Source organism: Diceros bicornis, chromosome 4 (assembly GCF_020826845.1).
Source record: "Diceros bicornis minor isolate mBicDic1 chromosome 4, mDicBic1.mat.cur, whole genome shotgun sequence".
Lineage (NCBI taxonomy): Eukaryota > Metazoa > Chordata > Mammalia > Perissodactyla > Rhinocerotidae > Diceros > Diceros bicornis.
This window is the reverse complement of record NC_080743.1, coordinates 89,997,445-90,022,507: the sequence shown is the minus strand read 5'-3', so window position 1 is coordinate 90,022,507 and position 25,063 is coordinate 89,997,445. Positions and strand designations below refer to the sequence as shown.

General features: G+C 41.9%; 1 protein-coding gene across 1 annotated transcript in view; it reads left to right on the top strand.

The window, feature by feature from the left end:
* Positions 1–25,063, top strand: part of PAPPA2 (pappalysin 2) — a 266,866-nt gene that overhangs the window by 168,219 nt on the left and 73,584 nt on the right. Inside the window, exons 12-15 of the mRNA XM_058540002.1 lie at positions 1,434–1,569; positions 1,759–1,975; positions 21,270–21,441; positions 24,813–24,990. Of these exons, the coding sequence (XP_058395985.1) occupies positions 1,434–1,569; positions 1,759–1,975; positions 21,270–21,441; positions 24,813–24,990 (703 nt within the window). The remainder of the gene's footprint in view (positions 1–1,433; positions 1,570–1,758; positions 1,976–21,269; positions 21,442–24,812; positions 24,991–25,063) is intronic.

The following is a 25,063-nucleotide window of genomic DNA, read 5'->3' as shown; positions in this document are numbered from 1 at the left end:
TTATGGCTTGTTTCATGTCTAGCCCTCATCCAGCCAGGGACAAAGGACCTCGTATTGCAGGCCATAACCTATGGGTCTGGATGTTTCTTAAGTTATGAAGGAATATTTATGTCTTCAAAGAGGGGAAATGAAAAGGTGAAAAAAAAAGACACTGTAAAAAGAAGTGTGTCTGTTCTTTCCCTCAAAGGAGGAAAGGAAGAAGGGAGAGTTGTGCTGCACTGACCACAGGAAATCATAAAATCACCCTAATTAAGCCCGCAGTGCAAATGGACACTCTGTAAACACAGCGCCAAGACTCAGGAAAAATCGGTCCGTGGACAAGAAAGAATTCTCGTGAAATGGAAAACACGTTTTACTTTCCTGCTCCCCGTTTTTAGGGGAGGTCCTTGCTGTTAGTTATTGTCCCTGCTTTTATAGAGGACGGTTTCCTAGGGCTCCATTACCCTCAGAACCTGATAAAAAGCTAGAGAAGCGCACACAGAACTTGGTAAGTTCCAGCACCAGATTCTAATAATGTAACACCCATGTCACAGTAGGGAGGCTGAGATTTATTCTCTACAGAAATTAAGAGTAATGTTGAGCTAGAAGAAATAAAACAAAACCAGAATTACTGTATCAGATAATATCAGTGTGGAAAATAAGCTCTTCTCTAAGATGTTTTCTTTTATATTAAAGGATTTCCAGGGACAAAACTTCCATAGTTTACTTTGAAAGATTGTTTTATTGTGAATCAGCCTAAACATCTAGGAATATGCCTTATAAATAACTGAATTTTCCCGTGCCTCAGTGTTGGCTCATTTTCCAGCCACGGACAGGGTATATATGCTCTGGGCTCCAGGAGAAGTGCATAAGAATACACAGTTTGGCAGCTTCTTATCTCAGAAGCAACAGACTCTGCAATAGCCTCTCGCCCGTGTCAGAGTGGACATGCTAAGTGGGAGGTTCTGATAAAAATGTTAGGGGGAAGACAGAGAGATGGGGAGGGATAATTAGCTCTGCCAGTTCAGGGCTTAGAACAGCTCAGAACAAAATAGTAGCTTGGTGATCATCTCGAGTCCACTTCTCTCATTTTGGAGATACGGAGATACTGGCTGGCTCTGCAGTGGTTTATTTTCTCCAGCACTGGTCTCTTTGAGTGATCTTTTCGAGAAATTTAAAGAAAGACGGGTTCAAATAAAAAAGTTGAGGTAGGAAGTTCAGAAAACGATGGGAAGCTCAATAGCAGAAACTTATTTTCTTTCAATCTAATTTTGACTTCTGGTGTGACCTTGGATATCTTTCTGTGCCTATTCCTTATTTTTCTCATTTGTAAAAGAGAAGGAAGCTCTTACTTTATGAATGGTGAGCTATCTGAGAAATATAAAAGTAGTGTGACACGTGCCTTGAGAGCCCAGTGGAAATAACAGCTCATACATGTGTGTGCTTATGCCTAGGTGTGTTTCAGTAGACCAGGAGTGGCCACGGCAGTTTTCCTTTTCTTGACATCTGATGGCCTGGTACCTGGGGAACATCAGCGGCCAACAGTGACCCTCCTCCTGACTGATGTCAGTGGAAACAACCACTCCCTTGGTGAGTCTGACAATTATCCCTTTAGGGCCACTAGAGGACAATCTGAGGAGTCAGCTTAATGTCTGTCTCTGATATTTGGGACCTTCCTACATCACATGGCTGTTGAGAAGATAAAATGAATACTAGATATGGAAATACAGTACTACATGAATGGCTTAAAATATTATTCGTCTCCTTATTTCTCTTCAGGAACCTATGAACTGTCATGCCAACATAACCCTCTGGTTATTAATGTGACCCATCACCCAAATGTCCTGTTCCACCGTACCACCTCAGTGCTGCTGAATTTCTCATCCTCATTGGTGGGCATCTCAGCGGTGGCTCTAAGGACATCCTCCCACATAAGTCCTTCAGCTCCCAATAACTGCATCCCAGAGCATGAGGGGCCAAATCATCAGGGACAGAGGTACAAAGTCCCCTTTCTTCCTTTTTGTCTTTCTCTTTCTGATGGCTGTGATGTACTGCTATCATTTCCATAGCACTGTATATACAGGGGGTGCTTAATTAATAACTAAGAAAATTGGTCTAAGAACTACTAAAAAGACATAAGAAACAAGCAAAGAACAATTTGTAGAAGGCACACTTGGGTTTTATATTTTGCTCTTCTTTCCTTAGCTGAGCATAATTTTTAATGTAAATATTTAACCTCTTTACAAGGTCTTAAAATGTTTTTACATATAAAACCACTGCTTTCAAATCAACATTGTTATGTAAACTTCCAAAAATTCTCTGCCAAAAACTCAATGTTCCCTAAGCAATGTATATTTTTCCACTTGTTCCCACCTGGACAGTGTATAAAGAAAGTTGGACAATTAGTTTCTAAGGCATGTTATATAATCAATTAGAGTTACATATGGAAATCAGGAATACATTAGCTACATGTGTCTTTCTGGGGACATCTGTGATTGTCATCATCTACGTAGAGGTTTCCTGGACTCTCAGCTGTAGCTAGTAGAGGGACTGTACTTCATAGTGTTGATGTGCCCAAGGTTGGCCCCAGTGGGGGAGGAAGCATGCCAAACATAATAGTCTGTGCTGCAGTTGGGCTGGACTCATTCTGTGAATGGTCTAATCCATTGAGAGAGACCATAGGTAACAACAGGGTTTGTTCCCTCAAGGAGTGAGATGTCAGGCGATTGGGATCCTAGTCACAAAAGTTGGGGTTCCAGGCAATGCTCCATCACCAAGGAGGAACTCCGATTCCACCATGCCCAGCCTAGGTGTATCAGAAGCCTGGCCTTGATTAGGGAGTAGGAGTAGACAGTATTAGTATAGCCGTCTAGCAAATTATACGAAAATTTTGTGGCTTATCACAGTTTCTGTGGGTGAAGAATCTGTATGCAACTCAGCTGCGTACAGATGCATGGGTGCCTCTAGCTTATAGTCTCTTATGAGCTTGCCGTCAAACTGTTGGCCGAAGCTGCAGTTACCTCAAAGCTTGAGTGGAGCTGGAGAATTCACTTCCAAGCTCACTTATGTGGCTATTGGCAGGCCTCAGAAGATCTGCATCCAAGCTCACTCACATAGGTGCTGGCAGTGGGCATGCTCACATAGGCATGGCTCCGTTCCTTGCCACCTGGGCTTCTTCATAAGCTGCCTGAGTGTCCTTATGACATGGCCGCTAACGATCCAAGAGAGAAAGAGAGCCAGAGAGGGTGAGTATATGAGAGATTGCCCAAAAGGGAAGCCACAGCCTTTTAATAACATAATGTTGGAAGTGTTAACCATTACCTCTGGCATATTCCATTCACTGGAAATGAGTCAATAAGTCTAGCCCATACTTAAGGGGATGGGTTTGCATCAGGGCATGAATCATTTGGGACCATCTTAGAGGCCATCTGCCATATGCAGTAATAGTAGTTTATGTTAACTGAGCACTAACTATGTGCCAGGTATTTTCTAACATCTAGGAAGGGAGAAACAGTAAGGGATAGAGTCTGGATAACGGACAATGTAACGTGAGCTAGTTCATCTGCAACTTTTAAGTTTTCTTAGTGAGCAAACATCTTCAAATAGTAACATAAGAATGTAGACTATTAAAATAACATTTTTTACTAAGATTGTTGCCTCTTTCTCATGTGTTTTCAAATTATTTTCTCTACTGGCTCTACCTCTGGCCTCAAGCCATACAGAATTTCTTTCAGGTCCCTGAAACATGTTCTTGATGAGCTTCACATCTTTGCACATAATATTCCTACGTTCTTGAATGCCTTCCAGTCCTTCCTCACTTCAATTCATACTACACCATCAGGATTCACCTTCTTCTGTGAAGTTTTGGTAAATTCCCTCCCTGTTTCCATAAGACATTGTACACAACCCACACTCTACAAAAGCGTCTATCACATTGGGTGGTAACTATTTATTTACTTGTTCTTTCCCACTGAACTCTGAGCTCCCCACAGTGGGAATTTTGCTTGGTATCTCTCAGTACCTAGCAGAGGATCTGGCACGTAGTAGGTGTCAGAAACTGTGTGTTGAATGACAGTTATAGACTTTATCTCTAAGTGTTCCATGGAACAGAACGGAACAAGCAAATCAAAAAAATAGAAATCACAGCCTCTCTAGCCCTGAGGGACAAGAATTCCCCTTGCCATCACAGCTGTGAAGTTTTGACAAAGAAGTTGATTAATTGTGATCACTGCTGCTAGTTCTTGCCTTATTTTCATTTGGCACTGTGAGAAAAACAAGTTTTAAATGCATGCATGCAAACCAGTAGAAATAGGATATGATTCTCCAGTTTACACAGAATGTATCTGGAATGCATAAGCATTTCCAAACCACATGTGACTGACAGAAGCCATACAAATTGGCGTTTCCCTCTCGCACAGTAAATCAGTGCAATGTAGTAAATTTTGATAAACAGGGAACATAATAGATCCCATGTATTTTCTTTGTGAACAGATTTAAAATTGGAATCCCTATTTACTCTCAAAGGATGGAAATCTTTTTGCATCTGTGTATCAATCACAGTTGTATATGTAGAGTAGACCATAATATGAAACCCTCAAATTCTGGGCATAGTGAGAGGGATTCCTGGCTACCTCCTTCTTACCCCTTATGACCTGAGTTCCATTAATACTTAAACTGGCAAGGAAGAGCTGACAGATGCCTGGCAGTAGAAGATATGTTATCTATTTTCTATTTAACTATTAATGACCGATGTCCTATCCCTCCTATAGCACTGCATCTTTAAACCAGCCTGACTGGCCCACAGAATCTCAGCTGAAAGCTGATAAACCTAAGTCTAGCTCTCCAGTGATGTTCATGATCCTTACGTTGGACCCTTTGACTTTGATCTCTCTCATCATCTTGTTTCGCATTCTGTTGCGATAGCTACCCAGTTTATGACCAGTTGGGCTTAGTCTTCTGATAATGAACGCTTTAGTCTTGAAAACCAAGTTTAGTTTTCCTAGTTTCAGCCACCAGTGCTCAATAAGAGGTCAGTTCATTCTTACTCTCCAGCTGTTTCCAGCTCTAGCCATTTTTGGGACATGTCCTGCATAACCCACCCAGAGCATTCCATGAGTTAGAGTATCAGGCAGACCCCCAACCATCCCAGGATTGTGTTGATGGCTTTGGGAAGTGAGAGCCATCTTTTTGATTAATGCAGTGGGATTTGGAGTGTGTCCAAGAGAGAGAAATCAGGCACTAATAGGTTAATTTGCGTAATTGAGTGGATTAGCTTGCAGATAATCAGGTCTCTTATTATCTACTTTGGAAATTCACAAGGTCAAGCCTAGAAGAATTTACTGATAGGCAAGAATTGCTGATAGGCATGTGATTTCTCCTACAACAGAATTTTGTTTTTCCAGTCACATGAACACAATAGAAAAATTTATTGTTACTTCTCTGACCCTACCTGATGGTATATCCATTGGATCCCACAGTGTAGAATCTTCTGAAGACGAAGAACAGCATCTCCTTTTCCAGGGCATGGGCTGATGACGATGGTTGAACCTTCTGACTACTCATCTGTTTTCAGCACTTGCACTTTCCATTCTATTGATTTTTTTATCTACTTGTGCTATAAAAGGTTGAGAATGCAGTGTAGCCTTCCAAACAATTGTGATTCTTTCAGCTTTCCCTTGTATTTCAAACTGTTCTGGCTTTTTATAATTTGATGTTACGTAGTTAGGTGTATAACTGTTTGTGACTGTTTTATCTTTATTAAGATCTCTTTATTAAGGTTCTCTTGCCAACCTTTTTGCCCCTTTAAATGCTTTTGGCTTTGTATTCTACTTCGTCTGGAATTAAAATTTCCATCCCTGCTTTCTTTTTGTTTGTGTTTGTGTGATAAATATTTGCCTTTCTTTCATTTTTAACCTTTCTCTGTCTTCACTGCCAATAAGCCCAGGGGACATTACTTCACTACACTGTTTACAAAGACAGTAGGATTTCACTGTGTAAAACTACACCAAGCTTTTATTCTGAAAACTTATCTCTTGGTCCTCAAGCCTTTGGTATTCTTTAGGAATCTGTAGCATGTTTACCTTTGTGGCATTTATCTCCTGGGATTGAATGCCCTTTGCCAATGGTTCTTCCTCCCTCCCCACGCACTCCCACCCCACCCCACCAAGACCCTATACTTTCTGACCTGAAGTCTTGAAGTGAGTGAAGAGAGGGGGCACTGATGAGCACTGATGGGTGGAGAGCAGATCTGTGGCCCCTGAAAAGCAGTGCCCAGTTTTCTGGTCTTTACATGGGCCAGAGAGTGAGGACAGAATGACCTGTTTCTCTCCTCTCTTCTTTTAGTATGGCTCTATTCCTCATTTGCTTTTTTTCAGAAAACAAAAAAAAATGCATGCTTTGGCTTCCAATGATGTTTCTCAATTCAACTCGAATACATTTTGAAATCAGGAGGAGATCCTCACAGATTTTGGCTGTCAGTCTTGGTTTTGGTATTGATAAGAGTTTTCATATTTTTCTGTATTGTTGGTATTGAAGTGGGAAGTGGAGAGAAATTGCCTCATAGTATTCTTTTGAGATTAAGTGAGAATGATACATGCGGAGTTTGTAGCACATTCTAACCCCAAGCAGGAGCACAGCCCGAGGTGGTTTACACGGCATTACCCATCTTTATTTTTACCATCCCCCTTTTACAAGATGTGCCAGTTATCAGTCACTTTGTTGCTTCTCAGCTCCAAATCCACTGTCATTACCCTAATTTGTAATTCTAGAACAGATTTTATTAATATTTATCCTTTGCTGGCTGGCACAATGTTAAGTTTTGTCAGTAGAGGGTTCTGGAGAAACTTTGCAGGAGGAAGGGGCTTCTCTTCCTGGTTTTGGTGTGCTTTCTTCTCTTTTGCTGCTGTAACATGCTCAGAAGTGGTCACCCATGGTCAAATACAGCAGCCACTGGGTTCACAAGGTATTGTTTCCAGTTGGCTCTTCATCCTGATCAGCCAGAGGTGATAGCTTGTTCACTGTGATCCACTACATGTCGTGGATTGCTAGCATCCCATTTCCCGTTGACAAGGAGCTCAGCATTGTACTCAAGCCCAAAGGCACAACTGAACTGATCCCCAAATCCGATCTTAGTGAATCTATTTCAGAGTACCATTTCCCGTTCCATTCTGTGTCAGTCGGCATCCAGTCAGGAGTCAGTAATTAAAATAGGGAAAGTTTAGTATAAATAATTATTAACTAGTAACAGAGGATTAACTACTAAGAGATAAAGAAAACCCTAATGAACAGAAGAGTAGTGGATAAAGGAAGCAACCATTACTTTTAGGGATGAAAGAAGAGTATCTAAGGTAGGAACAAATGTGGAAGAGGCTCCCCACCTAAGGCTGTGATTCAGCTATCCTTGGAGAGGGTGAGGTAGTGGCACACTGGATGGCAGAAAAGTATGAGGTTTCATAGGCTGGGGCTGGCAATCAGGAACTCGCCCACTGGGGTGCTGATCAAAGCTCGTTAGGAAGCTGCCTTCTGGGGCGCTATTGGAACTTAATGGAAAGCTGCCATTGGAGTGCTGCTGAAACTTTCTGGAGATCACCCAGTGGGTACTGATGAAACTTGATGGGAAGCCACCCACTGGGGTGCCACTGAAACTTTCTGGGAATTCATTCACTGGGGTACCTTTGAGATTTGTTGAGAAGCCAGCTAGGGTGCTGGTGGAGCTTGTGGGGATGTGCAGGGTGTCACTGAAACTCACTAGGGTTTGAGCACCACTGGACTGAAGCTCAGTTGGACATCAAGTGCTACGGAAGCAAAGAGAGGAAGCGTGTAGGAATCAAGAAAAGAATCCTCTTCTTCCTGCAATGTTTCTCCAGTTACGTCTACTGGGAAAATGTGACGTCGTGCTAAGTGCCAAAGGAGCAATATTTACGTGGTCCATCTCTAGTATCACAAAGCAGGGCAATGAAGGGTGGATTTGGAACTGAGAGGCAACAAGTTGATAACTGGCAGATAAGGTCTTATCAAATAACCAAGAAGAAACCCCTTTTCTCTCTGCCTTTTATGTTCCAGGTAAGATTTTAAGTTCCTGGCTTTAATACTACGACCACTTTTCAATATAACTTCTAAATAGATTGACCTAACTGGAAATGCATATTTTCTTTGTTTAATGTTTGAGACTTATTTTAAGTCCAAGGCAAACATAAAGTATAAATACTTCATTAGCTTATTCAGTATAAATACACATCCTGATTGAGATGGAAAACAAGTACTAGCTACTCATAAATATAAAATTATAGTGGTTCTGAGGTTTACCTTGAACTACAGTTGATCAAAGCCAAGTATTCCAGTATAAAATTAAATAGGATATTTAGCTTTTAAAATGAATATTCATGTGCAAACCTGGGTTCTTTCTTCCCTCTCTTGTTCTCACACACTTTCTTTCTCACTCGCTATATGTAGTCATACTTAGATCCTTTTCATCATTGTGGATAATTGAGAGTTGATAGATGTAACAATTTAGGTCTAATGCAGTAGATCTGTGTGTGTGTGTGTGTGTGTGTGTGTGTGTGTGTACATATTGTATATACATTGCTGTATTTTACTTCAAGTAGAAGAAAGGCTTCTGAAAATTTTAGTGTAAATTGATTTGTAAAACTAATTATTCTATGTAGCATGTGTTGTGTGTGTGTGTCTGTGTGCGTGTGTGTCTGTATATAGAGATAGACTATTCATCATTAAAAAAATATTTATTAAGTGCCTCACAATATGCTAGGAATCATTTTTCAGTTGAGGAGACTAAGATTCAGAGTATACAAATTCACTTTATTTGAGATGATCAAAACTAAGACTAGAATCCAAGAAATTTGTTTTTAGTGAAGAAAGGTTCCATTAAAATGAATGGAAAACTGTTTCAGAAATATGCCCATGCCTACTACTGCCCAAGAAATCCTGCCACCCTCCCTCAAACTATATTTGGATTGGGGTAACAAGAGTTTAACTGGCCCTGGAATAATTAAAAAGCCCGTATATTTTAGATATGTTTATGTAAATGGCATATTTTTTTTGAGGAAACCATGGAACCAAGAAGTATAGATGCGGGCTCCAAATAATGCAGGTGATCTGGTGATATTTTATGGAGTAAGTGATAAAGAGTGGAGTTGTAAAGATACTTGGGACTTTTGGGCAAGTTCAGGAAATGAATTATCTAGATTAGGGGAATTTTATGGGCAGCATCCAGAGGATTTGGGGTCACTAGAAAAAGAGAAGTTTGGACCCAGCTCCTATGGGTGCTAGCCCGGACAAAAAGAATCTTACTCCTCAGAAGAGAGAAAATCTGAGAAAAATATTCTACTCTCTTGAAGATTAGAAGTGCAGGTAAGCCAGAAAGAGGAACTACAATTTTGAAAGCCTGGTTTATGTGTGTATTAGTTTTCTATTGCTATGTAAAAGTATTACTACATACTTAGCAGCTTAAGCCAACACACAGTTATACTCTTACAGTTTCTGAGGTCAGGATTCTAGGCCAGGCTTAACTGGGTCCTCTGTAAGGCTATAATGAAGTGTCAGCCAGGACTGTGTTCTCACCTGAAGGCTTGAGTGGGGAAGGTCCATTTTCAAGTTCATGTGGTTGTTAGCATTTGGTTCCAAAAGGCTGCCAGACTGAGGGCCTCAGTTTCTTGCAGGATGTTGCACAGAAGCTGCGCTCAGTTCCTTGCCACATAGCCCTCCCCATTGGGCAGCTCACACATGGCAGCTTGTTTCTTCAAAGCCAGCAAGAAAGAGTGTTTCTCAGCAAGAATACCTTTCAATCTTAGGTAACATAGTCAGAAGTGACATTGTCACCTTTACCATATTCAGTTGGTTAGAAGTGACCCACCCGTGCTCAAGTTGAGGGAATTACACAAGGGTGTGGATTCTAGGAGGCAGGGAGCCGTCCACCACAACACATTAGCCCGGCTAGTTGAATGTGTGCATAGATCTTGGAGTTATAAGTATCTAACTGCATGTGTCTCATATCCTGATAGAGCCACACACTATATTTATGTAGTTTCAACTTACTAGACAGGTTAGGCCACAAGCGGCATGTGAGGAATTTGTATGCAGGAAAAAAGAATGAGGAAACAGCAGTACGTCCAAGAGCAAGATCTTCTCATAGACATTCTCCAGTTCTTGGTAGATGGATTGGCTAAACAGCCTTATACCAGATAATGTCTTCTCAATTCTCCGTTATCTAGACATACCACATCCATTTTATGAAGGATCCAGATCCATGTTTTATTCCCAAGTTTATTTTCTCTTATTCCTAAGCCTGAGCCACCTTCTCCATGGCTCAACTGTAATTATTATAGTATTCATTAAACTGAAATTTAATCAGTAGTATCAGTTTGTTTTCTAGAAAATCATAAAAATCTATAAAACTCTAAAGAATTTGTGGTTATTGTTTAAATGATCTGTCTTCTGATTTTTTTTCTTAATGTTGGATAATTGAGAGTTAATCATTTTAGCAATTTAGGTCTAGTAAAATATGGTTATATATGTGTAAATGTGTGTGTATGTGTATTTCACCTTCTGCAAGGCAATCTTTGGAAAAGGTTAATGTGCATTGAATTATATAACTAAATTTTAAAATGATTTAACTTTTTAAATGATTATACCATTCAAAAGAGTATTATTTTTTAAAGTAAAAAATAAATATTTTTGTCAAGAGCAGCATCATCCCCAGATTTTCTCTTCTTCTCTCTTTCCTTTTTTCTTTTCTGCATAAATCTGCATTTTCCTATTTACTTAAAGCAAACTAGCATGAACACATAATTCTGAGTCAAGAAAAAATAATGAACACACACATTGTGTTCTTGTGTGATTCTGTGTTCAAGGCAACAACTCGTAAACAGAATTTACCTTTTGCATTAAAAACATTTACTATTAGGCTGTTATTGTGGAAATCAGTTGGAGTTCCACCTCTGACCCTTGTATACTTAACATAAAAGTGCACATATACATAATTAACATACCTGCAATGTTTTGTTAACCATGCTTATATAAAGAAGGAAATCAGGTAATTTAAGAAATGAGTAATCAAAGAATAATGTATATCTGGTTTGATTTGGAATGCCTCAGGGCCCACAGAGACCTGCAGATTTATGTACATGTATACTAGTTAAGTCACCTTTGTTGTCTCTGCATAGCCTCTGTTCTTCAGTTTCTGTTTTCTGAAGCAGGGGCTACAAAAATAAATAATCCAGGGAGAAAAATCAGTGATTAGCTATCACCAAATAACTCATAATTTTCTGTTTGCAATTTATGAACTTTGGTACCATGCAGGGCTAATGCTATCTCAAGCTGACTCACCCCAGCTGCCTCACCTCTTCAGAGCCCCCTTTCAATGGAACCCCTGTGCTGTGGCACAGAAGATGTCGTTAACCTTAGAAAGCTATTCTTGAAAACGTGAATCTGCTGACCGAGGAGATAGAGCCTGCATCACTAAGTCATGTACAGAGGATTTCTGAGTCACCCTCTGTTGTCCATGGAGAATTCACTATGGACATGGGATTTTTGGTTGGGGGATAGAGGGGTGTGGTAGAAAGGAAAGCAACTTTTCCATAGCACTTCACTTCTATGACTTGAATAATCCCCAGAGAATTTCTGGGAGGAAGTGGCTGTGTTTTCCATTTGGGAGATGTTGGGACTCAGGTGTGAGAATGTTTCTTCTTGGTTACACTGTAAATTACAGGTAGAGCTGGGGCTGGATTATAAGGCTTCCAAGCCCCAGTGCAGGAGCATGCAGCCAGAGCACAGCTCAGTGCCTTGGCACTCCATCCCTGCTGTAATCAGTTTGTAAGCCTGGTCTTGGTAAAAGGATCATTCCATCTCTATTATCCGTCATTCGACTTCATGCTTCATTATTCCCTGGAACCATCACTGCTGCTGCTTTACCAATTCCTATTCTGCTTCAATTATTTGGAGCTCAGATTTGAAATGCCAACCCATTCCCTTCCTCCTCTGCCTGGGTTGGGCCCCTATAGCCTGCCAGGCCTCTCCTTCCCCTGCTCAGTCCTATGTAGAACATTCAGATGACCTCCCTTTTGATGACCTCACAAAGTGAAGGGCTCCTGCCTTTCCTTTGCTAGGGGCTTTGGGTTAAAGCATTTGCTTATTCTTTGGCTTCTCATCTTTTATTTTTAGCAGAGGGTTTCCTTTTACTGCTCCAGGATGATGGGAAGTGTTCTTTCTTGATGCTGGGAAAGGCACTATGGAAATGAAATATGTATTGCATTTCTCTTCATTTCATTATCTTCTTCCCCAAAGCCATTTAGCAAATTAACGTTGAATCTGTTTTTGTTTTCTTAAGCAAGGAAAGAATTATAGCTGCTCAATTGTTCCCTAGGTTTCTTGCCCAACTTCCTTTTCCCAGAATGATTTGTCCATGAAATAAGAGAGAAGGAGGAGAATGCACTGGAGAGGATTCTGATTCTCCTGGCCCATGATGGATGGCCTAGTGAATGACAGGTCTGCTTTGGGAGGCATAATGAGCTGTTTGAGTCTTTTCAACTGTTTGCTCTCATGGGGTTATAGGGGAAAAAGGAAAAGGTCATGGACATGGTCTCATTTAGGGGTTTATTAGAGCATGGCTAGTTTATTCTAGAAATAGCCTTTATTAAAATATTATCTTGTCTGAGATGGTTCTTAGGGGGATACATTCTGAAAACTAGTTGGGTGGTAGCTTTTGGTCAAAAGCTAAGAACAGGTGCACACAGCTTAGGAAGACTTGAGGTTGGAGTCTACCTCTAAGGAATAGGTTGGTTTCAAAGCAATGACTTAGAAACAATGAGTCCCCGATGCCTTGTCATGTTGTCTGAACTTTCACCATTAGGAATTATTCTCTTCAAGTCTTGACAATCTCCAGAGGTCTCTTTTAAATAGCAAATAAATAATTAATAGAAGTAGAAATGTTTTAAGTCATTATCAGCTATTTATACCAGAAGTACTTTCTTATGGACCTTGCCAATTCAAAAATACACCAGGACCCTGCTGACATGGCAACCTAATGTAGACATCTGGAAGTTTTGGGGAGCATAAGAAGCAGAAAAAGTGGTGCTGACAAGAGAGATGAGTTTAAAATGTCACCTGCTTCCTAGTTTTGCTCAGAGCTTGCCCTATCCTTATGGTCTGTATTCGTGGCAGCTAGTGGAGAGAGCACAGAAAATAAAAACAAACCAATATTTCCAGGGTTCTGTCGTTTTGCCAGCCTGCCAAGTAGACAGACACTGTTGACGGATTTGACCATAAATTCTGGTTGGAATGACTCTCAGGCCGTGTCTGGTTCTGTGTAGCCATAACTGTGGAGGCAGAGGAAGTCGGGTGATTGGAGTGGCAGCAAACTCAATGTCTAGACCCCTGCCTCTCGCTTTTGGCTGCTTCATCTAGTCTTACCACATGATTTTATGACAGTCCCTTCCCTTCTTTGGGCCTTCATTTCTCCATAAGCAAATGAGCCCTTGATGTTGCAAGGCTTGGGAGTGCTAGGAAGAGCAAAAGAACAGAAGGGAATAACATTCCAAATTTGATGTCAATCAAGGACTGACAAATTCCAGGATTATGAGATGATGGGAACAATGTGAAGCTTCTGTTGGGGACTCCAGAAACTTTATAGGGAAAGGAAACCAATGGGGAGAGGGAGAGCCCCACAGGGGCCCAGGACATGTTTTATGTTCTATTTGTGAATTTGGGACTCATTTAAGGTGCTGGCTTGCAAATCCTCAAGACCTCAGTTTACACATAGCTTATGTGTAGCCACAGAGAAGTCATGCTACCCCTTCTTCCTGCCTTGTAGGCTCTGTTCTAGGAATGACACGAATGGAAGCTCATGCCCATTCAACTTCATTCACGGGACTGTGTTGTTCCCTCACTTAACTCCACACGTTTCACAATTTCCGAGTCTTGGCCTATGACTCTAGCAGGGGAAGTGTCACTCCCAAATTAATAGTTTAATCGGTGCCCAGGGATGAATAGTAGGTAGGAGGGACTCAGCAGGGCAGTCATTTGGGGACTCCAGCGATCAGTCCTCATTAAGAAGTGCCCCATGTGGAGATGGTTATTGTGTTTGCAAACTAGAAAGAAAAAAAATTATATATGTGTGTGTGTGTGTGTGTGTGTGTGTATATATGTATGTATTTGTTGTTGTTTCTGCTTCCCTGGTGCAGTGCTAGGAAGCACATTCTCTGCTGATTAGCCAGTAATTGTTTTGACTCTTCTTTTCGTATTCCATATATTTTATAATCTACATTAAAATCATGGGTTCTGAAACTTGGTGAGACAGGGCTTTTGAAAGGGAGTGCTTTTGGCTGTGTGATATAAATCTGTTTCTCTTTAGTAGGACAGGGGGCACTTGGATGGGACTTCTACTGCTACAGCCAGGCGTGGTAAAAACTGTGCCCAGAATTAGAAATGAGCAAAGCAAATTACCCAGTACTGGGGCCACCAGAGTCCAGTCCTGAACTTACAAATAGGTCACATTCTAGGAAGAGATGGGTATCTCCCGATAGGGATGTTTTGAGAGGCAAACCTCAGGCAGGGACTTCAGTAGAGGGGCAGGGGAGACTTCTTCTTTCTCAGAATACAGGAGTGGATGGCGAAATCTGCTTAGTGCAATAATTCGTCTTTTCTCTGTCATGTGAGGGAATAATCAGAATTACTACTGAGATTCCTCTGTTTCTCTCAGATGAAATGCATCGGAGGAGAACTTGAATTAATTTTTCCTTCTCAGTTGGTATAATCCTTCAGTAAAACCCCTCAAAGTACCAGCATTGTTCTGCCCGAGAAGGCCGATGGAAATATACTTGTCATTTAATGTGGTTCCTGTCCTACAAAGCGAGCCGGAGCCAGAAGTGAGGAGGAGATAGAATGGGGAGCCAGAGGAGAGACCATATCTTTTTGTATTGGTTTGGAGAAACAGCAAAGCTGTCTAAGAATGGATGCTGCTATTATTATTATTTGGTTTTGCTGTTGGTGGGGGAAAGATTAATGAGGACTCTTGTCTCTTCCAGTCCACTCCACATTCTGTACATCCTACTTCCATCTGCTGCCAAATCCAGAGCATACATTCCTTCTTAGCCCACACCCTCTTATTTCAATAAGAATCAGTAACACACAGTGGGGGAATGGAGAGAAATCTGATCCTCTTTTACTATTTAACCTTAAAAGAGTTATTTCTACAGAAACCACTGGGATTGCTATTTGGTCAATGGTGGCACTTCTTGGATAAATGAATTTGTTTAACTAAACAACTGAAAAGTTGGGACATTAAGCAAAAGCTTACGCTGGGCAAGAAAGATTGTAAGAAACTTTTTCTTGGGTTCCCCACCACATCCTGCCCATTCATGGGTTTTCTGTACTCCCACCCCCAATACCACCATCACCTCATCTATGAAATTAAATACCATGGTAGAGCTGGAAGGGACCTTTGAGAGAACCTAGTTCAACTCCGTCATTTTACAAATTTGTGGCAGAGGCCCAGAATGGTTAAGAGACTTACCCAAGGTTATAGAGGTAAGCAGGGGCAAGCCAAGACCTGAACACAGGTCACACGGGCCTTGATCTACTACTTTCTCCATCACACCATGCTGTCCCTCAAAAAGTGTGGTACAGATGACAGACAGTTTCTCCTAACTTAATGTAGATTTCAGGTAACCAAGTTGTAGTCAGCCTTTTCTGGCTGCCTGAGGGAGGATAGGATATTGACTTCAGAAAAGTTCTCAAGCCATGTCATTCTGATTTTGAGTTTGAGTCAAAGCTTACTAAAATGCTTCTTTGGTATTATATTGTAGTCTTAGTGTGGTAGAAAGTTCTAGAATATCCCATCATTTCTTTTGGGCTCAATTTCATTGTCTCTAAAATGAGGAATTTGGGTTGAATTATCTTTAAAGTCTATTTCAGTTTTAACAAGCTATAGTTCCTCTAAGATCATTGTTAAAAGTTCCCCATACCCCTCAGCAGTCACATGCAAGAAATGGGGTCTTTAGCACATAATCTTCCAGAAATAGGGGTTTCATTACTGATTCTGATTGACTCTGGAAAATTGTTGTAGCCTCCTGAAATTCCTCTAGGGTGACTCGGACCCTCAGGGGAACCTTGGACTGAATCTGTGGGGAAGCTGTGGGCAGAACAGCCAGGACTTCATCCATTTGTCAGGAACTACCTAGCTTCCCAAATGTGGGCATTGGCTGGAAGCTAGGTCAACTTCCCTCTGGTGGCCTCCAGAAATGGAAAACTAAAAAGAGGTGCCTGGTTTGGCGTGCCCTGGGGGACAGCTCATAACAGGTTTGTTAGTGGGTCTGTCTGTTCCTCTGAAGAGAATGATGTCTGCTTTCTGGTGTCAGCGTTGCCCTGTTCCTTGCCAGCCACTGAAAGGCGGAGGAAGACTTTGGGAACATGCCCCTAAGTTTTATCTTCAAACAAAGGTGTTGACTCCTTTCAATATAGGTTCTTTAAATTTGTTAGTCAGAATTTGAGAGACCCACACATACTGAATTTGCTTCAGTTCTCAGTGGTAGGGAGGAAATGATTATTTTGTCTAGGCTTTGAGATTGCCACCTTGCCTGGCATTCTGTCGGCAAAGCGTTGGAGGTAGCTTTCCAGGACATCTTTTTTGTTTTTCCAAATCCTATTTAGTCACTGAGGACAAATCATGTCCAATGGTAAAACTCTTCATGAACCAGCCATGAATTTATAATCAGTAACACATGATTTAATTATTTGCTCTATTCAGCTGTATTATAAGCTTTTTCAGAACAAGGCAAATGCTTTATGCTTTTGATCTATCTTGTGGCTTCTACGTGATAATTTGTGCTTAATACATTAAAGCATAATGATCAAGAATGGAACCAGTTTCTCTGTCTGGAATCAGCCTTGTTATTTTAGAGTCTTGGCCTATGGGATTTATTGAAATATCTTTCAGGTTACACATAATCAAATCTTTCTGGTGCTGGGTTTCACTCCTGGTGAGCTCAAAAACTTTGAAACTTAAAAAAATCACAGATGCTAGGATCCTACCACAGGCTGATAGAATCAAAATCTCCAGGGGACAAAGCCTGTGTGTCTATATTTTTTAAAAGCTATTTAGGTGAGTTGAATGTACGGGGGCTGTGGTTGAGAAAGCTTGCCTCGTGGCATACGAGGGCCACTCTTTTATGGAAATGTGACAACAGAGGTTTCCCGAGTATGTCACTCACAGACCCAACCAACAAAAGAAACACACAAATTGTTAAGGTAGGACGGCACTAGGATTGTGCCTGGGTGCCCACAAGCAGGTTACGTGCAAGAGGATAGCTGAGGTTAACATACATTTTGAACAGTTGAAAGCATTTTTTAAAACCCTCAAACATAGTGACTTTGGGGAGTGAGGACCAGAAGAGAGACAGACAAAGAGCAAAGCGAGAATTATGGATAGGTGGCCATCTACAGAGCGTGATTTCTAAGGGCCTACTGAATTAAAATTCCATCATGAAAAACACATTCCTTTGGCTTAAAACTTTGTCTCTTGTTAAAGTGGAAATACCTGTGAATCACATCTGACTGGGTTCATTATACCCTTACCTGAGAACACACTGTGAGCGGTGTGGGGAAAGATCTGGAAAAGACAGGTGTAAGAGCAAGGAGCTGTTGCCAAAGGGAGGAAGCACACTTAGCAGAGCATCTTGCAGACAGTGGCAGCTGGACAAATATTGCCAATTTGATTTGCTATCATTTAAGAGAAAACTACTTGAAACTCAGATGGACTGTTAAATATTGTATCCTTTCCCTTGACTACCCTGCTGAGGAGCTTCTTGGCTCACCCTGACCTGTGCTGCCAGCTCCTGAATTGAGAAGAAAGCAGCGGGAGAGCAACCTCATCCCCCGGGGAGATGGCCTTGTGGCCTAGGCGGCCCGGGGAGATGGCCTTGTGGCCTAGGCGGCCCCGAGAGTGGGGACTCTGAGATCCAGCCTGAGGATTTTCCTCTGACTCGCTGCGTGGCCTCCAGCCAGTCTCCAAGCAGCTTTGGTTTCCTTGTATGTCAAACCAAGATAAATACCTAGCTTCCCACCTCTCTGGGGCATTGTAAGGCTTCCCTTCTGCCACTTTCATTAACATTTGTCCAAAGACCATAAGAAGAAAACTTCTGAGAAGTTTTAAGACTCATTATTTTTACTATTAGCGTTATCATTGTGATATCGGAGCTTATGTAGCATGAGGTAGAAAGGAGGACATATCGGGACGGTGACAAAATGGAGAACACAAGTTCACTCAAAAAAGCAGTGTTTGTAGTGGAAGAGAAACTCAGAAGGGGGTTTAGGGTCGGGGTGCAAGGGTGAGAAGCCTACAATTGGTACCAGATGCCATCAGAAGCTAATGACCTGACAAACACCATCCTCATAAAACAGATTCTTTAAAAAGGAAGCAAATGGAAATATAAGCTAGTGAAAGAATTTGCAGCAGTTGCCCTAAAACCATTTCTCACTTCATAAACAGGTCTGGGTTTGGTGCTTTTTCTTTTTTTTTGTCTTGGTCTTATTTCGTGCCACGTTCCCCCTCTTCTATGCTCCCTTGTCTCACTCTTCCTCCTTTGCTGCCAGTGCTGGATGGACTTCTCACACCGGTAGTCATAGCAACAGTAGTTAATGGAACCCCATCTTGATGGAAGGAGGCTCATTCAGAGTATTTGTTTTGTGCCTTATCTCAGCACATATATATATGTCCTCAGTGATGACACAAATTAATTGGATGGAGTCATTGAAAAACAGCACATACTATTTCACATTAATTTCTTGGCAATAGGCTGCCATGAACCAGAACTGTTAAGGATTCTGTTTTCTAGTACTCTCTGCTTAACATACTGAAGAAATACTACCTTTTGTGGACATCAAGGGCATGTAGCATCTTTGGAACTTGGAGTTCCTTAGCATCACCAGTGAGGTGTTGTGATCTCATCCCATGAAGGATGGTCAGGTTTCAGATTCCTTATCCAGAGAGGTTGAATAAAGATTCAGAGACAAAAGTTTATCTCCTGTATTGCATACTCAATTATGAGCATTGGATTTGGGGAATTTGCACTGACAGTTAACAAACCCCCCCTCCCCAACTCATATATTCCTCCCTCCATCAGGCTCCATGGAGTGAGTCTGAGGGATGCCACACCATCGCAGGGAATAATCAGGGCTTAAAGGAGTAAAAACATTTTCTTTATACCACTCATCTCCAGTTCCTCTGTCCTATACCTAATAAGCATAGATAGAAGACATGAGAATGTCACTGACATATGACTTAAATCCCATGGGTACAAGATCAGGGGCAGCAAATTTAGCATATTCAGATCAAATCCATTCTTTTGAGACTAGTGCTTTTTAAATCAGTTCTCAATTATTTCAAGGCAGTATGTGCATATTCAATGACATTTTATTTTCTACTTTCTTATATTGTTGCCCAGCTCTCTGATAAAGTCGTTGATGGCTGACACAATTCAAGGGCAAATTGAGCAAATTAATGGTACTGAGATTCACAGTAGTTGTTTTGGCTAATTACTTAGCGCCACTGGCAACAACATCAGAATGTCTTGTAGCTCTCACCCGCTAGACATGCGTTCCCTAAGGGCATGATATGTATTACGCCCCCAGGACTCAGACCAATGCCTTGCCAACTGTAAGTGGTCAGTAAATATTTATTAATGAATGAATGAATAGGGCAAGATGGTTGAATCATTGTTTGATAATGATATTTTTGTATTTCACATCCCCATCTGTCACTATAAAATTGAACAAATTTCCCATTTTGATAGCCATTGACTTACTTTGCTGTTTATAATATGAACAAATTTAATTCAGCTATCTTTTATTGTCTACTACAGCAAAGTATATGGTGCATATAAAAGTGGGTAAGAGTCGGTATTTGTCTTCAAGAAGTTCGTAATCTGGTTGGAAGAGTCAGCATTTAGTAGACACTCAGATGCTAATTTCCCTGTGGATCAAAGGATGAATAAATTAATTAACTAAAGAACAAGCAATTGCTTATATGATGATAATAAAAGATAGAGTAAAAGAAAGGAGTTATTTTTAAAATTTCCCTGGGAGGTTCAAAGGAGGAAGGTATCTGGAGGGGCTTCTTGAGAAGGAAGGCCTTTTAGAAATCTCAACAAATTGAGCAAAGGTACAGAAGTGGGAAAACCAAAAAGTATGAGTGGCTAACAGAAAACAAGCCACTAAGGGTGGCACTTGGACCATTTGCAGTGGAGCAGTAGAGGGGATTAACCTGGGAACAATAACAGCCCTGTGGGATATGTACCATTATTGTCCCCCTCTTATGGGGAAAGGAGCTGAAACACTGGGGAACGAATAACTCAACCAAATCACGCAGATAGTAAATAATGGAGCCAGGATTCATATTCAGACAGCCTAGAAACAATGCCCTAATTTTTAATCTCTATGGTTCTGCCTTGGTAAGAAGGTAACACTTTTTGCTGTGTCGCGTCCTTGCTGCTGTCATGGTCCAGGCTGAGTCTCCCTTAATTCTGGGGAGTTGATCTCTCTCTCCTGTTCCCGTTTGGTTGGCCCTAGAGATCCAGGCAGCAGTCCTCCTCTGCTGAGATGATGTCCTAGAAGCACCCAGCATGATGTCAGGCATGTGACAGGGATTTAGCATGTGTGAGTTTCCTCTTCCTTTCATGGGCTCAATTCCTGATTAGCCAGTGCTGATTCTCAGTGGAGTGTTCTGCGGTGGCTGCTCTAGTTGTAAAAAATATTTCCATACCAATCAGTAAGTAAATGTTGACTTTCCTGCCATCTCAGATACCCAGACCCTTCATACAGGGGCCCCCAGGGGCCAACTTGTGATCAAACAACTAAAAGGTTAATGCCGATGCAAACAGGGGCTCCCAGGATTCACTCCTGACCTTTGTCCTGGGTCTGTTCTGATTGTTTGGGGCCCAGCAAACAACTGGTTGTTAAATATTTTGAGGATTACCCTCTGATCTGTTCATTTCTGATGCCATCCAGGCTCTTGGGACACACACTCTACCATTTCTCTTACCATTTTGTCCTCCTTGAAGAGCCATAGGTCCGTTAATCGTTGCTTGTTAGCTGATATTGTTCTTGTTTATTTTATGTTGCATGCTTCCAGGTTGTATAGAAGGAGATGATGAGTTTAATGTAGGTTTTGGAGAAAAGTTGTCCTCTTTGGTTTAGAGGCACTTCCCAGAGGGAGCTACAGAGTCTTGGCTACTGCCTGTTGGTTCTGAGTCCGTCTAAGATGTTTCTGTTTCTGTCATCCCCAGCTGTGTCCATCGGCCCTGTGGGGAGCAGGGCAGCTGTGCGCCATTGCTGCTTGATCATGCGGATGTGGTGAACTGTACGTCTGGTGGCCCAGGTCACATGAAATGTGCTATCACCTGTCAAAGGGGGTTTGCCCTTCAGGCCAGCAGTGGGCAGTACCTCAGACCCATGCAGGTGAGTTGGAAACCTGTGGTCATCAGGACCAAGCTCCTGGGGAGGCAAGGTACTCATGTACCTCTCCCTAGCCAGATAGGGGAAGGGCAGGTGTTTTTAAATCATTTAAAAGGAAAAATGAGGACTCGAACAAGTAAGGAGAAGCCTGACTTGATAGAAATGCAAGGTATATAAGAGCATGTGTAGTTCCCATTAACTAGTGTCAGTTTCTCTCCAGGTGGGCAGTAGATAGTAATGCTTATTCTGTTCTTGTCTCTTGTCTTTGTCTTCCTGTCAGAAATTATGGTCCCCACTTTTGCCTTCCAGATGAGAATGCCACAGTTTAGACTTGTCCACAATTTGCAGAAAAGATAGGTTGCAGTCAGCACCCCTTCCAGGATTTCAAAGTGATTTGGATGTTGTAGAATATATTAGTTAAGAGAGTGGCTCCAGAGACAGACTCGGAATGAAATTTTGTCTCCACTGTTTATTAGGTGTGTAATTTTAGGTAAAAAACAAACAAATAAACAAGAAACTAACCTCTTTAGGTTTGTTTCCACATTTGCAAAATAATTAGAAGAGAAGAATTTATGTCATTGAGTTAATATGATGATAGATTGGAAATAATTTAAAAGCTTCCAGCAAAACAAGGCACATAGAACTCTGTTAATTTGCCATTATTATGAGCATGATAATGTATTCCCAACTAAGAATTTTGTTTTCCATCTTTCCTTTAGAGAACTTTCAATACTCTACAGAGGAATTTTAAACTTGAATTCAACCATTAAAAAACATGACCATAATATGAGATAGAGAAAGGATGAGTTAGGCAAAAGACAGTGAAGCTTGAGCTTGGAATGGTGCAGACAGGTGTGATGTGAGGAGAGTACAAGCCTGCTTGACAGTCATATGTCAATGGTTTAGAAGATTCGAATGTTTTTTCCTTTTGTACTGGTTGACTGGTACAACAGTTGACTGCCTAGCAGGTTGAGGATCCATGGGAGAATTTCTGTTGCTTTGAGATGGTCAGAATTTAAAGACACAGTCTTTGGTTTCAGATGGGTTAGGTTCTGTGTAGAGAGAAACAGTTTCAATAGACCTTGAGGCACCAACTCCTTGGTCTATGATGCTTTGGTCAGAAAGGCAGAGCTCTTATCACCTGTTCTTAACCCAGCTTAACTCATACTAGAAAAGAGATTGAAAGAATGAAAAAGAACAAAAAAAATGTAGGGACCGAATATATTTGTGTGATAGGTAAAGAAGGGGAGAGAAGAAAAGACAGTATTTGCAATAGATTAAAATTAGGAGCTAATTCAAGACAAAATGGACAATACTTAAGGAGGCCAGGAGAAAAACCAGGCAATATATGCAGTATTTAAGAGACCTTCTTTAAGTGATCATTACAGTTTGAGCCAGACTTCCAGGCTGTGATAAATATGTGAGGGGCAGAGTCTGGGTTGGGAGGAGGAAGGTGGGAGCTCATTCTTTGCCAACCATATGGTGGAGTCAGCAAACACAGCTCTCCAGCTGACTGCTCCTGTCACCCCAGGCTGGCCCCACTGAGGAAATTATACAATCCCAGCTCGTGATCACAAGACAGTGGGGATATTTGCTTTTTGTTGACACAAGAACTGAAACTAAACAGAAAAATGTGTCAGGCTTTGAGTTTGGTCCTTCTGGCAGGAACAGGGAAACACTGGGAAGCAGGGAGGAGCAGCTAGCCAGGAGAGGGTGTGGGGGGTGACAGGTGCTTTCACCAGTCATTTTACCTGTGGCTTTGGTGCCACTGTGGTCACCTGGTGGGATGGCTGGTTGAGTCGCAGAAGCTCCCCGCTCTCTCTTTGACCTTTGGTAACCCATCCGCTAGAGTGACGGCTCTGCTTTTTCCCAAACATGCCAGGAGCTTCCAGGTCTCTCAGTCCCTGCTCATCTTATTTCCCTGACTCTGAACATGTTCTTCTCCCTTTTCCCCTCTGCTGCTGGGAAGTCCCACTCATCTTTCAAAGGCCAGTTCCCGTGTCACTTGCTCTGTGAACCTCCCCACAAACACTCTCAAACACTCTTCCTCCTGTCCAAGGATGGGCAGTCCTTCCTCCAGCCCCCATAGTGCTGTCTCGCCCCCACAAAATAAGCACATATATATGTGATACTGCTGTGTTTTTCACATATTTATATTTTCTTTCCTCTTGGTCCCCATTTCCTCCTTCTTTCATTTTGTCATTTGTGTTCCTAGTATTGTAGTCTCTCAAATCATTATAGAAGGGGGTCAGATATAACAAATAAAAATCTCTCTCTTGCAGTTTTCCTCTTTACTCCCTTTTCTCTCTTCCTTTCTATCTTTCTCCTTTACATTCTTCCCCATCTGATGTTTTCTGAGCCACTGTTTCAACCTGTGATTTGCTCCGCTGGTAGATTATTAGCTCCTTGAGGGTGTCTTGTTTATTCAAACCTAGTATAGAACCTGGCCCTTGTAAGTGCTCAGTAAGTGTCTCTTTAAATATTTCGTGATGATGAACTCTAGGGCTACCCTATGAAATGATAGCCCCAGGGAAATGGCTGGAATGGCTCAAATTTAACCACTAGATTTGGAAGGCTCCTTGTACACATTAATTCTCAGCTGTTCTTAGATACTTTGCACCATTCTCATTGGAGGTAGTTATCTTCAGTAGCATCATCAGTTGGCTTATCAGTAAGGGTCCCAGCAAGAAACAGGTAACATGCTCAAAAGTGGGCAATTTGAGAGAACTTAATAAAGGAACTCCTTATAAGGTGGGGGCAGGAAATGGGGAAATTACAAGGAGATGGTGCAGTATCTGGGGGTGAAGGGGCTCTTTTATCACCCCTGGGCCTGGGAAGTTGACTATAGGGAGCAGTTAGCAGAATCCACAGGAAGAGAGTGTAGGAGCTGTGTGGAGAGGGCTGCCAAAGGGTGAAGGCAACCCGCAGCGACCCCCCAGGGAGGGAGTAGGAAGAGTAAGCACCTCGCCCTCCCTTACCTCCCTCCCTTTCCAATCTCCTGCCCGTGTGTTCTGGGTGCTGAACCCAAGCACAAGACAGAGGCATGAAATCCACAGGGGCCAGCATCCCTGGGCACAGAGCAGAGTGGAGAAGGGTAGAGAGCGGATCTGGAGGAGCGCTTGGAGGGCAGCCAAGAATTGGCCTGGAGGAGCATCTCCATTTAATGATTCTCTTAGATTAACAGGGGCTGTCATCAGCATCACACCTGGGTATTGTGAGTCTGGATAGTAAGACAATAAGGCAAAAAGAGGGAGAAATGCAAAATAATTTTACCTGTTTTGCATAAGTAATCACCAGGACGCTTCCAAAGCCTGGGAACTACTTTGATAAGTCTTTTTATGAGACCTTGACAGAGGAAAATTCTCTGTTTCTAGAAGGAAATTCTGCTCACGTGTTCCTCTGGGCACTGGGACCAGGCTGTGAGCTGCATGCGCCTTGACTGTGGCATCCCCGACTCATCTTTAGTGAACTACGCAACCTTCTCCTGCTCAGAGGGAACGGACTTTCTGAAACGCTGCTCAATCTCCTGTGTCCCACCAGCCAAGCTTCAAGGTATTGTCTGGCCAACCAGGACCTGTATGCAAGTTCTCTTCACTCCCTCCCTTTTTGGGGGTGCTTTGGGGAT